The 14,910-nt window shown below is 59.7% G+C and overlaps 1 protein-coding gene across 1 annotated transcript; it reads right to left on the bottom strand.

The window, feature by feature from the left end:
• Window positions 1-269: 269 nt before the first annotated feature.
• On the bottom strand, window positions 270-9,448 carry NKD1 (NKD inhibitor of WNT signaling pathway 1). The gene is made up of 6 exons (XM_081108008.1): window positions 9,348-9,448; window positions 6,780-6,875; window positions 4,860-5,007; window positions 4,317-4,401; window positions 2,702-2,829; window positions 270-1,751 (listed from the first exon to the last, which is right to left on the bottom strand). The coding sequence occupies exons 1-6, from the start codon at window positions 9,399-9,401 to the stop codon at window positions 1,159-1,161; spliced, it is 1,104 nt and encodes a 367-aa protein (XP_080964134.1). The 5' UTR covers window positions 9,402-9,448; the 3' UTR covers window positions 270-1,158.
• Between the last annotated feature and the right edge of the window lie 5,462 nt (window positions 9,449-14,910).

Raw genomic sequence — 14,910 nt, 5'->3', positions numbered from 1 at the left:
TTTTCTGGCCCCTCCAGGCCCCCATCAGACAAAAGCTTGCTCCTGGGGCCAGCTCTGGCCACTGTCCCCGCCACACACACACACCCCAGCTCCTGAGCCCCAGCAGGCCTGTCCAAACCTGTCAGACCCTGAACCACAGAAGAGACCCCCCGAGGACAGATGAGCAGCTGTTCGCATCCGATGGACCGTGGCCCCAGCAGGAGGTGTGCAGGGCCACGTCTGGGCTCAGAGGGGTCTGGGGAAGTGAAGCAGGGACTCGGGCACACGGGGAAGGTACCTGAGAGTGTATATTTATAGAAAGATACATCGACATGGACAGGTGGCGTCTAGCTATAGATACAGAGCCGTCAGGGAACCGCATCGGGCCGCGTGGATTTTTGCCGAGGGGAGAACTCGAGGTTCCCGCATCTTCCCCCGCTGCCCGGCCTGGGGAAGCCACGATGGCTGATGTGGCCGGTTCCCTCTCGGAGGTTTCCAGAACGAGGAGTCTGGTTTCGGGGCAGTCTTTAACTGTGTGCGTATCTTTCTAAAGCGAGGAGGAGGAGGGAGCGGAGACGCGTGTCTTCGGGTTGTGCGGGCAGAGAAGACGGCCGCGTTCCGGGTGGGCGAGCGTGACCGCACTGGGAACATCCCGCAGGAAGGACAGCGCAGGCTCTGGGCTGGGACACACACACAACAGCCGGAGGCAGCCCAGCGGCCCGCTGTCCGCGGAGAACCTCGGGGCGCGTTGCCATCAGTCCAGGGCAGAAGGAAACGGGAATAATACTAAGAGGTAGCAGCTGTGTATCTTCTCGGAGAGATTTCGAGGGTCTCTGGGAGCCGGCGGAAAGGGTGCCCTCCTGGGAGCCATGGGGGCGTGGCAGGGCTCCGGCCCATGGCTCCGGGGGAGGGGCAGGGGGCTGGGAAGGGCGTGGGCCTGCGAGAAACCACAGCTGGGAACCCGAGGGAGGCCGGAGCCCCGTCTCGGGTGAGTGACGCAGTCCCCACGGCATATAAATAAGGTTTAGTCCTGTGTGTCCATACATCTTCTACACGGAGGCTAGCTGAATATTAGTGGAGTAACAATAATTATTAATAACAATAGTCATCATAACAATAATTAATAGAATAAGAAGGCGGGGGGGGGGGGGAGGTCCTTGGCGTGGCGGCAGCCGGGGCCTATGTCTGGTAGAAGTGGTGGTAATGGTGGTGGTGCTCGTGGTGGTGGTGGTGCTCATGTCTCTGGACCGCCTGGCCGGCCTGGCCGTCGTGCGCCACCGCGGCGGGCGCGGGCAGCTCCCGCAGGTGGTCCCGGCCCGGGCCCTGCACGCCCGCCAGCGGGGCGTGCAGGGCCCGGCACCCCTGCTGGCCCTCCCTGGCTCGGTGCCTGTGCTTCCTGTGCCCGAGGGGTGCCAGGGTGGGGGGGAGGCCCGGGTTGGCGGCCAGGTGGGCGGACGGGGACACCGCGGGGACGGCGGGTCCCACGGGGGGTTTGCTTCTTGCCCCTCTGGCCGCGTGGCCCACGCCCACGTTCCTGCCCTGGGCCTTGGGGGACCTCACAAAGTGCTTGCTCCCATCCTGGGCGCCCCGGAGCCGCTGCTGGGCCTCCGGGACCTTGGCGAACGGGGTGTCAAGGCCGTGGGAGGAGCCTGGGTCTGCGCCTGGGGGCTTTCGGTGGGGCGCGTGGACGGCTTCGGGCTCGTGGGAGCGAGACCGTGTGGGGTTGGAGGTGCGGGGGGGCAGTTCTGACTTCTGGGCCGCGGACGGGGAGCCTAGGAAGCAATGCAACAGGTATTTCATGAGCACCTACTGTGCGCGGCGCTGCACTGTGCCCCACAAATCACCTTAAGCCCGGTTCGCCGAGACTGAGGAAGGCCGGCTATTCTTTATCAGAGTCCCGTCGTCCCCGCCTCCTCCTGGCCTCGGGGGACAGCGCTCTGCAGTGGAGCCCTGCCATCTGCTAAGTGGGAAGAACTGTGTCTGTGTGGGGTCTTTAAACGGAATTCCCCGCTCTAGGGAGAGCTGCGAACGAGAGGGAGGCAGAGAGGGTGCCCATCTGGGGTCGTGGGGCGTGAAGGAGACCTGCAGGCCTGTTCCTCAACTTCCAAAGTAACCCCAGAAAACCAGCATGGAGGGGGCGGGGTGAAGTTACCTGAGCTCCGTTCTCATTGGTCTCAGCGAGAGCTGGGACGAGAGCTGATACAGACAGAGCTAGGGAAGTGGGGTCCTCCCTGGGCGGAGAGGGGCGCAGGGCAGGAGGGCAGGGTGGGTGTGGGACGACTGGTCTTCACTGTGTTATAAGCCCTCAGATACTCTGATTTGGTTCGCTTTGTGCCTGTGTTAATTATTTTTTTAAATATACTTTTATTGATTTTTAGAGAAAGAGGAAGGGAGAGGGAGAGAGAGATAGAAACATCAACAAGAGAGAATCATGGACCGGCTGCCTCCTGCACAATCGGGGATTGAATCCACAACCTGGGCATGTGCCCTGACCGGGAATCGAACCAGCGACCCCTTGGTTCATGAGTCAATGCTCAGCCACGGAGCCACGCCAGCTAGGCATTCCTTTACTTTGTTTTAAGGTTTTTAATGTCATCGCCTCCAAAAACATCTGGAACCTGTCCCATCCAAGCCGTGCCTTCCCCCAGCCCAGGGGGGACGGTGACCACTACCCGCCTGACGCACCTGCCGGCCTGGCCACGCCCGCCTCAGCCCGCCTTACCAGGCCCGAACTGGGACGTGTAGTTCTCTATCCCAGCGAGGTCTAAATAGTGGTTTCTCCTCTCAATGTTCTCATCCACGCAATGGTGGTAGCAGCCCGGCTGCTCCAGATGGCTGTCCCCCTGGAACCTGTCACAGGAAGGCAAGTGAGTGACGGGTGCTGGCCAGGGGCGCTGGGGTGGGGGCAGGCAGGGAGGGGACAGCCCCACAGCTTCCTGGGAAACCACGGGGCAAATCCTCCTGGACCCTTTGCTGATTTCCCTCTGGTCCTGGGGAGGGTGTGAGGGAGGAAGTGGTCCATGGAGACAGCCCCTCCCTGGCCTCCCTGGGCTTCCTTGGAGGAACAGGCCCAAAGCAGGGTCAGGGGTTACTGGTCGACACATAAGGGTGCCCCAAAGCCAGACTTCAAGTGTGCCTGCCGCATACCCCAGACAGGTAGCCTAGCTCCCGCCTGCTCCCTAGGGGGTGTGGGCGGCAGAAGCCTCCCAGCCGGGGGACTTGAGGCTGGCACCTGCCCCAGAGCCCAGGGCCCCGAGCGGGCCTTCCCTGTGTGTGCATGGAAGGGCGGGGCAAGAGGCGCCGCCGGAGGCCACCTTCCTCCCACAGGGCCACGGTGATCTGCACGTCCCCCCTCCCGCCCCCCTCTCCCCAGCAGAGCCCCCCACCTGCAGCCAGCCCAGGTACCTGTGATCGTCAGCCCCTGCCCACACACGCTGAGCCCCCTGCGTCCCCCTTCTCTCTGTTCCCTGTGCTGCTGCTTCTCAAAGTCCAGACCTTCCCTTCCATGTTCACTTAGGAATCAGCGTACCTCCTGTCTCAGACAGCCCTGCGCTTCACTGCCCTGTGCTCCATGCTTCCTAAGCAGCCCCTTTCCCCTCCCACCGCTCCTCCTTCCCTCCTGGAAGTTAAAGAACCAGCACCGGGGAAGGGACTGCAGCCTCAGGAGGGCCTCGTGCGCAGTCCCGAAGCCCCAGTGCCTGAAAGCAAGGGCTTCTCCTAACCCCCTGGGCAGCCACGCCGGCCCTAAGCGAGGAGAGGGCAGCCATGGTCTTTATGCCACCTGGTGTGGGTCCTCGTACCTCTGCCCGCAGAAACACCAACGTGCAAAACCCCAAGGTGCCGCCCAGACCCCAAAATCACACGTAAGGAATACACCCTGAGCACCTGTGCAAACCAGCAAACGCCAAATGCCAAACGTCTCTGGCCTAAAGCGTTTGGAGAGAGCAATGTAGACCTGCATTCAGTTATTTTTTTAATTTAAAAAATTTTTTTTATTGATTCCAGAGAGGAAGGGAGAGAGAGAGAGAAACATCCATGATGAGAGAGAATCATGGATCGGCTGCCTCCTGCACGCCCCCTCCTGGGGATGGAGCCCGCAACCCGGGCCTGTGCCCTGACGGGGAATCAACCGCAACCTCCTGGTTCATAGGTCAACCGCCAGTCGGGCAGTACTCAGTTAAAAATCAAACTTTGTGAGCCTGTCGCCTGAAATCACTGCCCCTGAAGAGAGTGCAGAGGGAAGCCTCCTGCTCGGGATCCCTCAGACGCAGTACACAGCTGGTGCTTAACCGTGCTCAGGTGCCCTGGGCTGCCCGGCCCGCCCCTGCCCGCCGTACCTGAGGGGGGCTCGCTGCTTCTTGTCCCAGCTTCGCAGCTCCTCCGCCGGCTTGGTCTCCGCCCTGGGCCTGGTGCTCTGCAGGTCTGAGTCCCGCCCCAGACACAGCCCGGTGAGCAGCTCGATCCTGTCCCGGCCAGCCTCCGGGTCCTGCCCAGGTTTTCCAAGCTGCTGGCCCCAGCAGCTGCCCAATGGCTCGGTGGCCAGGCTTCTCAGAGCCAGGGCCAGACCCAGGGGTCTCACAGCCACCGGTCCTGCTCAGCTCCTCCCCACACTGCAGGGCTGTGCTCCACAGCCGGCCCACCCATCACAACACAAAGCAACGCAACGCAACACAACACAACACAACACAACACAACACAACACAACACAGCCTCTGCCCAGGCTGCCGGCCACACGCCTGCCCAGCCGCGCTGTGCTCCCTCGGGGCTGTGCTCCCTCGGGCCTTCCACCTGGAATCCTCTCTCCACCCAAACCCCACCCCCTCAAGGACCTGCCACAACCCCACCTGCCCCCAGGGTAGCTCCCAGCGCCCGCCCCTCACCGGGGTGGTTGAGAAGGATGCTCTTCTTGCCCTGGCTCCCATCGGGGGCCACGGTGAGCTTCACCCGCAGCGTCTTGCTGGACGTCGGGGAGTGGTTGACGGAGGAGTCCACCACCTCGTAGATGGTGTGCAGCAGGCTGGTGATGTCCTGGCGGCAGGAGGGAAGCAGAAACCGCGCGGCCTTAGGCACAGCGTGTCTGCAGCGGGGATGTGCGCTCTCCGGGCCACAGCCTCGGGTGGCAATGACCTGCCCAGCGACCCTGCCCGGACACAGACAGACTGGGCCGTCCCGTCACCCCCACCCGCAAGCACCGCCCTGGCCAGGCAGGTGTGTGCTGGCCCCGCCCACAGCAGGCGGCCGCCCGAGGGCCACACAGGCTGAGAGCATCTCCGAGGAGCCAGGTCCAGCCTCCTGTTAAATCTCCAGAACCTCTGATACTGGCAACTCATTTTTCTTCTCAATTCCCTATCCCCCTCATCCCCCTGCCCTTGGCAACCTGCATTCTACACTGTCTATGTGTCTGACTCCTGTGGGCAACTCTTATGAGCAGAATCACACGGCATCTGTCCGTCAGTGGCTGGCTCGTTGCACTTGGCATAATGTCCTCGAGGATCAGCCAGCAGATCCAGGATCCCCTCCCTTTTTCAAGGCTGAGTAATATTCCACGGCAGGTGCAGCCCGCCGTGGGTTTATCCTGATCGGCCGACGGGCACTTGGCTTGTGTCCACGCTGGGGCTGTTGTGGCTGATGGAGCTATGAACGTGGATGTACAGGCATCTATCTCTTCAGGACCATTCTTTTCAATGTCGGGGGACACATACTGAGAAGTGGGGGGCTGGGTCCCATGGGGGTTCTGTGTATCATGCTTTGAGGACCCTCATGCTGCTTCTCTCAGCAGTTGCGCCATTTGACATCCCCAGCAACAGTGCACAGGGTCCCAAATTTGCCACTTGCCCGACAACACTTACTTTATTTTCTCTCTTAAAAAATAAATAAATATATATATATATATATATATATATATATATATATATATATATATAATTATTGATTTCAGAGAGGAAGGGAAAGGGAGAGAGAAACATCCATGATGAGAGAGAATCATGGATCGGCTGCCTCCTGCACACCCCCCATTGGGGATGGAGTCCACAACCTGGGCATGTGCCCTGACTGGGAATCGAACCCTGACCTCCTGGTTCATAGGCTGACGCTCAACCACTGAGCCACGCCAGCCGGGTAACACTTGCTGTTTTTTGTTTGTCTGTAGAGCAGCCATCCTCGTGGTGTGAGGTGGGGTCTCATGGTGGTTTCGACTTGCATTTCCCTGATGATCGGTGACGCTGAGCAGCTTTTCATGTGCGGATTGGCCATTGGTACATATTCTTTGGAGAAAAGTCTATTCAAGTCCTTTGCCCATTTTTGATAGAATTACTTCATTTCCTATGTGACATTTTAGGCATTCTCCATACACAGTATTCTGGCTGTTATTCCTGTATCAGATCGAGGATTGCAAATGTTTCCTGCATCCCGCAGGCTGCCCTGCACTCCGCAGGTCCTGTCCTCGGGGGCACCGCGTTTACATTCTGATGGAGTCCCCTTGATCTACTTCCACTTTTCCTGCCTGCGCTAATTTAACTTTTACCCAAGCCCTCTGCGGGGCTGGGCCAGAACATCCGGGGCCAGACCAGCATTGTGGGAGCTGCCTGTTTGAGACAAGCCGTTTCCCAGCAGGCCTCGGGGCTCAGCACCTGCCTAGCCTGGTTCCCACCACACCCGCTCCCTGCACCCTCCTGCTTCAGTTCACCTGCAGGGACAGGCCCTGCCTTCGCAGAGGGGACGGGCAGTCACCTGGCACAGGACCAGCACCCCCTGTGCCCCAGGGCACGGCCCATGGCCAGGGGTCAGGCGGGCACACTCACCTCGCGGGTGACCTTCCCGTTGTTGTCAAAGTCATACAGGGTGAAGGTCCACTCCTGCCGGCTGTCCTCCTCCACGGACACGTCACACTGCAGCTCCTGGACAGACGGACAGACAGACAGCACACGGCGCGCTGTCACCCAGCGGCTGGAACGCCTGGAGGCCAGGCCACGGGGCTGCCCCTCCCACTGCAGAGTAATGACCAAGATGTGACAGGCCAGGGAGAGCAGCCAGGCTGGGCAGGAAGGCTTGGCCTGAGGAGAGATGCCCGTATGGGTGCCAGACAGGCCTGGGTCCTCACAGGCTAAGGGACACCGGGGGAGGGTCTGAGAGAGGGCTCTGTGGCCTTGGGAAGACTGAGCTTGAACCCAGAGGTAGAAGCTACCCTGCCCACATGCCTACACACACACACATGCATAGACACACACATACATGTCTGCATGCACTCACACCTGCACACGTGCATGCGCCTACACTCATGCACACCTATGCACATGTGCAGCCTGTGCACACCTGCACCTGCTTGCACGCACATGCACACGCGTGCACGCGCACACACACACACAGGGCACAGTAACTTGGGAAGCCGTGTTGCGGCTCCCAGGGTGGCCACCTGACCAAAAGGCAGGAGAGGGGTGGGCACAAAGAACTAAAGGCCCAGCCAACTTCAGGTGGCAGCCCACGCGGCCCTCCACAGCTGCGTGCCCTCCGCCTGGGCACGGCTTCCCTGCACCCCAGTTTCCCTGTGTAAGTTACGGAAGCGATGGTGTCGCCCTCATAGCCTTGTCGGGAGCAGTCACTGGCCTGGCCCTCCGCCCTCGGTGCTCATAGCCGTGGGAGACAAGTCCCGACCTCCCACCTCCAGCCCCCGGCTTCTGTGTCGAGGACAGCCGGAAGGAAAAGCCAGGGACGGCGTGCCCAGCGTGGGGGGCGAGTGGTGGATGGTACCCCAGCCTCCACGCCTCTCCAGAGGACAAATCTGAGGGCACCTGTGGGACTGAGCCTCACCTGCCCTTAACCTTCGTCGGCTCCCCTCCTTCCCTGCTCCCGGGGATCACCCCCGGACCCTTGTCTCGGGGTCTGCTTTGGGGAGCTGGAAACAAGTGTGGAAACTGGCTGGCACACAGCAAAGCCCGATGAATGCTAGTAGCTGCTCCTCTTTGTAATGATTCCTAATACAGTGACGTCATACTGCTCTCCCACCCGAGGAGTCTAAGCACGGGGACCCTGAGCGGGCGTGAGAGCTCTGCCGCTGGGGGAAGCGTGCGGGGCCGGCTGACCACCAGGGCGTTCTAGGAAGGACGCTGACGGGGAGAGGGAGTCCGGAAAGGGCCTTTCTGATCCACGAGGTTCTCTGAAAACAAGCAGAGAGGCCCAGACCACCCTGTTCCTCGTCCTGCCCCGGCCGGCGGGGCATGCGGACAGGCTCAGCCCCACGCGGGTGGCACTGGCCCCCGGCCACTGGAGAAAGCGTGGCCAGGCGCCGTGCCCTGCCCCCAGCCTCTGCCGCGCACAGCCAGCTCCTCCCGCCGCTCTGGCAGCCACGCTGAGCTCAAAGCCGCTCTTCCCTCAGTTGTGACATGTCCGTCTGATACCTGCCAAGTGCCCGCTCTGCTCTGAGGAACTGCTTCAGGCGGCACAGCCCTCACCCCGCACACACGCACTCACACACGCACACCTAGACAGGCATGCACACACCTGCACACACATGCATGCATGCCCACACAAATGCACACCTGCACACATGTGCACACATGCTCACACACCCCTACACACACACACACTCACAAACGCAGGCGCACACACCTGCATGTACACATGCACGTGCTCACACATACACACCTGCACATATGTGCGCACGTGCTCGCCCACACACTTACTACACACGTATGCGCACATGTGCTCACACACACACACACATGCATGCCCACGCACTCATGCATGCACACATAGAGTTTAACTGACTCCCCCTCCCGGGCCCCTCTGACTAGCTCCACAGGAAGCCCGGGTTTGAAGTTCAGAGGCAGGTTGAGCAGCTATTGCCACCCCCCACCTCCAGGTGAGCCCTCTCCAGGGACCACAAACAGTCCGGGCAGGCAGCTGCCCCTCCAGAAACAGGCCCCCTCGGGCTCCCAAGGGTGTGGGACGTCCAGACCTGGGCCTTCCCTCTCCTGTCCACGCAGGAGGTGAGCGGCCTCCACATCGGGCCAGGCCTCAGCTTCCTCCTCAAAAAGCACCACCGAGCCTAGCCAGTGTGGCTCAGCAGATAGAGCGCCGGCCTGCGGCCTGAATGGTCCCAGGTTCAATTCCAGTCAAGGGCACGTGCCCGGGTTGCAGGCTTGATCCCCAGTGTGGGGCGTGCAGGAGGCAGCCGATCCATGATTCTCTCTCATCATGGATGTTTCCATCTCTCTCTCCCTCTCCCTTCCTCTCTGAAATCAATAGAAATATATTTTAAGGAAGAAGACGAAGACGAAGAAGAGGAAGAGGAAGAGGAGGAGGAGGAGGAGGAGCACCACCGAGAAGAGAAAACCCTTCACTCCAGGCCCAGCGCCAGGAAGGGAACTTACTTCCAGTTTCAGCTGCTTCTTGGAGCCCGGGCAGGACTCGCTCAGCTTCTCCATCCTCTTCTCATCTCCACTGGCCAGCCCGTCGGTCTTCTCGGGGGGCAGGGCCACTGTGGGGGAGGCAAGGGAGGACGCGTGAGGCTTCGTGCTGGGGCCCCTCCCTGCCCCCCTGGCCCACCTGCTGGAGTCAAAGCTGCTTTGCCCTCCAGGGCTGTCCAGCTGCTCCAGGGGGCCCCTTCCAGGGCACACCCACGCTCTGCCCACGGGGGACACGCTGCTATCATGACCTGCAACATCCTTTATTCACCCCCCCATCCCCCGACACACACACACACACACACACACACACACACACCACTCCGGAGGGCGGGGTGGGGGCTGCAGAGGAGAAAAAGGAAAGGAAGAAAGAGAAACAGGCCAGCTCCATCTTCAAAGCCGCTGCCTCCTGCGCGGAGGTCCTGGCTGGAGATGTAAGCCGGCCAGACTTATCGGGACCAAACTTCAAGTTCAAAGGGAAGTTATCAGAAAACCACCTTCAGGTTCAATGTTGCCTTTCAAGTTCCACTTGATAAAACCCAAAGAAAAGAAACCTCTGTCCCGCTCTCTCCTCTGGGGCCCCCTCCTCCCCTCCGAGCAGAAACAGCCTGTCCTCCGTCAGGTCCTCCCCTGCCTCTCCTCCTTCCCCTCTCCCGGCGACGTCCCTCCCGCCCCTCCCCCGCTGCGCGTCTTCTCTGCAGATCAGAGTGGCCTGGCTTGTCCTCCCTTCACCAGCAGGGCCTCATCCCATCCTGGCTCAGAAAACCACCCACACACCCCTGGAGGGGGTCCTTCCCAGCAGGGGCCGGGCACACAAGGGTAGGAGGACTGGGAGCCATCCTGCCCTGGGGCCCTGGGGGCCAGGAACAAGGACAGGCAGCGCCCCCAAAGATGGCCTTTCACCCTCTCACTGCCCCCTACCCAATGGCTAGAGAAGGCGGGTGTCACAGAACCCACCGATCAAAGCCTTGCAGACCCCAAGGCCAGGGTCAGGGGCGGGACTCAGGGGTCATGCTTCTACTTCCACATGGACCCACTGGAACCAAACGAGGCCAAACCAGCACCCGCCCCCAGCCATCCCTGTGCAGAACAAATCGCCCTCCACCCACCTCCCCATCCATCCATCCATCCATCCATCCTTCATCTATATCCATCCATCCATCCATCCATCCACCATCCATCCATCCATCCATCCATCCACCCACCTACCATCCATCATCCATCCTTCCATCTACCATCCATCCATGCATCCACCATCCATCTGCCATCCATCCATCCTTCCATCCATCCACCCACCATCCATCCACCCACCATCCATCCATCCACCATCCATCCATCCTTCCATCCATCCATCCACCATCCAACTACCATCCATCCATCCTTCCATCCATCCATCCACCATCCATCTGCCATCCATCCATCCTTCCATCCATCCACCCACCATCCATCCACCCACCATCCATCCATCCACCATCCATCCATCCACCATCCATCCATCCTTCCATCCATCCATCCACCATCCAACTACCATCCATCCATCCTTCCATCCATCCATCCACCATCCAACTACCATCCATCCATCCTTCCATCCATCCATCCACCATCCATCTACCATCCATCCATCCTTCCATCCATCCATCTAGCATCCATCCATCCTTCCATCCATCCATCCACCATCCATGCATCCACCATCCATCATTTGGCTCACGGGTGGCCTGGAGGAGGGAGAACGGTGCCTACCACAGGCTGCCAGGGTCCAACCTCAGTGAAGAAAACTAGCCTGGAGATAGGCTTTGGCACCAGGCTCTGAGCCCATTCTCTGCCTCTTGCTCCTTGTGCAGCTCAGGGACATGTTTTCCCAGAGATGATCTCTTGGGGGGCCTCATTTCAGGGGGAGTCTGATCACGCTTCAATTGCCAGGCACAGCCGCAACAGGAGATACTGCTCATGTGAAAGAGGAGGAAGTCGGAGGGGAAGGAAGGAAAGGGACAGAGCAGGAGAAAAGCAAAGCCTGTCTTGCCTCTGGATTCCCCTGGGTGACGGAGCGCTGGACTGGCAAACCACGCCCCCATGAGCCAAAACCTGCCGCCTCCTGTTGGCATAAATGAAGTTTTATTGGGACACAGTCGCTCGGACACACACTGTGTATGGCTGCTTCCCTCCACAATGGCAGAGTCCAGTAGTTGCCACAGAGACGGTCTGGTCCACGGAGCCAAAAACGCGTACTCTCCTGGCCCTTTACAGAGAAGTCTGCGACCCGCGCTGCAGGCGAACGCAGCCTTCACCCGCACCGGGCACCCGGCTCCACCTGCTGCTCACCTGCTCCGCTGGGAACCCTGGTGCGCGCACCGCCTGCCCAGCCATGCATGGCAGCCATGGACAGAAATGTCCCCGCCGCCTCCTTCAAGCCCGCCCTCGGCTCAGAGGAGTCTGGTGCAGCGGGTGAGGCTCCTTTGCTTTTTCTAAATATTTTAAATATGTTTTTATTGACTTCAGAGAGAGGAAGGGAGAGGGGGAGAGAGAGAAACATCTATGAGAGAGAAGCATCATAGATCGGCTGCCTCCTGCACGCCCCCTACTGGGGATCGAGCCCGCAACCCGGGCCTGTGCCCTGACCGGGAATGGAACCGTGACCTCCTGGTTCCTAGGTCGACGCTCACCCACGGAGCCACGCCGCCCTTTTCTTCCAAAACGGCTCCCCGTCCCTCCTCATTCGGTCCCTCCTCACTCCCGGCCGCCGCGAGGAGCGGAGCCGGAGCCGAGCTGCTGTGTTTACCGATGATGCTTCCCCACCCTCCCTCCTGCAGCCTGGCATCGCTCCACCCCCAGCAACTGCCAGATTAAATGCGTTACTTGACCATCCTCACCCGCTCCCTTTGATGTTCCCTTCTCAGGCTTCAGAATACCTTTTGGAGGGAGATCAGACAGCATTAAACAGAATTACTAATTAATTAAGCAAAGTTAAATTTTAAACACTGTTTGTTGTGTTAGCCAAAAGCCTGAACAGAACAGACTTTTTTCCTCCACGGAGATCAAAGACAGCCTCTTCCCTCTCCCCTACCACCCCGCCCCCCCCCCACCCCCGTTTAAAAAAGGGAGGGGCTGGGGAGGCAGAGCGAGAGAGGAGTGCTGGGGACACTGGGGACAGAGAGGACGGTGGCTACTCTGATCCGGGTTTAAACACTCATCCGGCACCCCACCCGTGGGCCCCAGGAAAGGAGGCCCGGGCTCATTGGGGACGGCGGGCTGGGAGAGCCACGGCCACTTTCGGGGACTGTTTACCCTGGCAAACAGCGGCGGCCTGGGGAGCAGGAGGGTGCGGAGTGGCACGGCCAACCCAGCACCAGGTGCTGACAGCTGGCACCACCTAATAGCACGGGAAGAGGGAGGCTGCGAAGTGAGAGAGACCGGCCGCACCCCCCTCCCTCCTCTGCAGGACGAGCACCTCTGGGCTCTTCCTCCCTCGCCTCGCTCGGGGGCAGTCTTCTGGGGGCATCGGGAGCCTGGCTGTGCCAAGCAGGCCGTGCACGGTACCGCTCTAGGAGCGTATGCCCGTGCTGGGCGGCGTACATCTGTGGGTGGCGAGGACATTTTTGGAACAGATGGCGAAGGTGTCGTGAAGAGGGTGAGGAGGGGCCCCTGCTCCTGATTTGCACAAACGCTATTTGTCCCTAGCAGGATGCTGTCCAAACGCATCCCGTCTAGCCAGGCTGGCGTGGCTCAGTGGGTGAGCGTCGACCTAGGAAACAGGAGGTCACGGTTCGATTCCCGGTCAGGGCACACGCCTGGGATGCAGGCTCCATGCCCAGGAGAGAGCGTGCAGGAGGCAGTTGATCAATGATTCTCTCTCATCATTGATGTTTCTATTTCCCTCTCCCTTCCTCTCTGAAATCAATAAAAAAATACATATATACTAGTATATATATTTAAATCTAGACCCTGAATGGTACAGCAAAGGCCGGCTTACTGTAACAATCCAGAAAGGCCTGGTTGACATTGAACTTTGCAAGAAGACGCAAAATTAGAACACAGGGTAGTGACTACATCAGCCCCAGCGGAGACCAGAAATGCCCGGGACACTGCGAGGCATGGCGGGCACCTCTCCGGGCCTAGCTGCCTGGCGTGCGCTCAGCACGATGTCAGATTTAACACAGGCACGGCCTCCTCGCTGGACTCCGCACCCTCGCCCGAGCGTATCCACCGCCCCTTCTTAATGGTCCTCGCACAGATTATCGGCCACAAATATTTCCATCTCGGGGTGGATTGCCGGGATGTTTCTGACTCCCCAGCCCCCCGACAGCAGCTGTTGGAGGGGAGGCAGATGAGCTTTAATATTAGCCGATGCCAAATATAATTAGGCGGCTAATCTGCTGCGTGTAAAAAGAGAAAGGGATTGTGTGTGCATTCCGGGCCAAATGGTTTCTTGCGCTCTGGGCAGGAGGCTCTCCCCGGGAAGCGAGGGTCCCCGAGACGCAGGGATCTGCCCGGCCGAGGGCTGTACCCCGGACCCGGCGAAGTGAGTGGGAACACACATTATTCCCCCGGCTCCCCTCACTAACGCCACGCAGGGTGTGTCGCTGCTCACGTTTGACAAAGGGAGAGACTGAGCTTAAAGAGCAAACTCGAGCCCGGTGTGGCTCAGTGGTTGAGCACCGACCTATGACCCAGGAGGTCAGGGTTTGATTCCCGGTCGGGGCACCTGCCCTAGTTGCGGGCTCCATCCCCAGCGTGGGGCGTGCAGGAGGCAGCCGATCCACGATTCTCTCTCATCGTGGATGTTTCTCTCTCCCTCTCCCTCTCCCTTCCTCTCTCTCTGAAATCAATAAAAACATCTTTTAAAAGCAACTTGGCCAAGCCATTTCCCTTCTAAAAAGGAACGCCCGCCCATGACTGCCGCTCAGCGCATCCCTCCCTGGAACTGCTCTGCATCTCCTGCCCTGCCCCACCCTCACACTGTGACCCCCCCCCCCCCGAACACTCTGTCTCTCCGATTCCTGCTCATCCTTCGGGTCCTCGGCTTGGGCCTCCCCACCTCCGAGAAGCACGCCTCCATGCCCCCCAGAACGAGGTTAGGGTTCCTGTGCAGGGAGCCCGTATCACACCGTGGTAGCCGTTACTCAGCTAACTGGCCCCTCCTTCAGCGGCGGGTGCCCCAGTGGGTAGCCCAGAGCCTGTGGCACTATCCAGCTCTCGTCATCATCACCAACAGGAAACGAGAGCAGCAGGCCAGCGTGGCCCAGTGACTGAGCACCAACCATCACCCAGGAGGCTGCTGGTTCGAGTCCCGGGTTGCGGGTTTGATCCCCAGTAGGGGGGCGCGCAGAAGGCAGCCGATCAATGATTCTCCCGTCATTGATGTTGCTGTATCTCTCTCCCTTGCCCTTCCTCTCTGAAATCAATAAAAATATAAATTTAAAAGAAAAAAGCGGGGGAGAAACCCTCCCAACCAAAGCTTTGGCCTTTTTCTCTCCTTGCAGCATCAGGTGCATGGCTTCTGGCCGTGACGTTCAAATCGGACTGAGAAGGGACG

The sequence above is a fragment of the Myotis nattereri genome, assembly GCF_964212035.1.
Source record: "Myotis nattereri genome assembly, chromosome: 15".
NCBI classification, from domain to species: domain Eukaryota; kingdom Metazoa; phylum Chordata; class Mammalia; order Chiroptera; family Vespertilionidae; genus Myotis; species Myotis nattereri.
Note: the sequence above shows the minus strand (reverse complement) of the source record. Positions and strands in the feature narration are given on the sequence as shown.

Coding starts and splice junctions, on each gene's coding strand:
- NKD1 (XM_081108008.1), bottom strand. CDS start 9,401: ATGGAGAAGCTGAGCGAGTCCTGCCCGGGCTCCAAGAAGCAGCTGAAA. Junction 5,008..6,779: donor ACGGGAAGGTCACCCGCGAG/GTGAGTGTGCCC, acceptor TCCTGCCGCCAG/GACATCACCAGCCTGCTGCA. Junction 1,752..2,701: donor CACGTCCCAGTTCGGGCCTG/GTAAGGCGGGCT, acceptor ATTGCTTCCTAG/GCTCCCCGTCCGCGGCCCAG.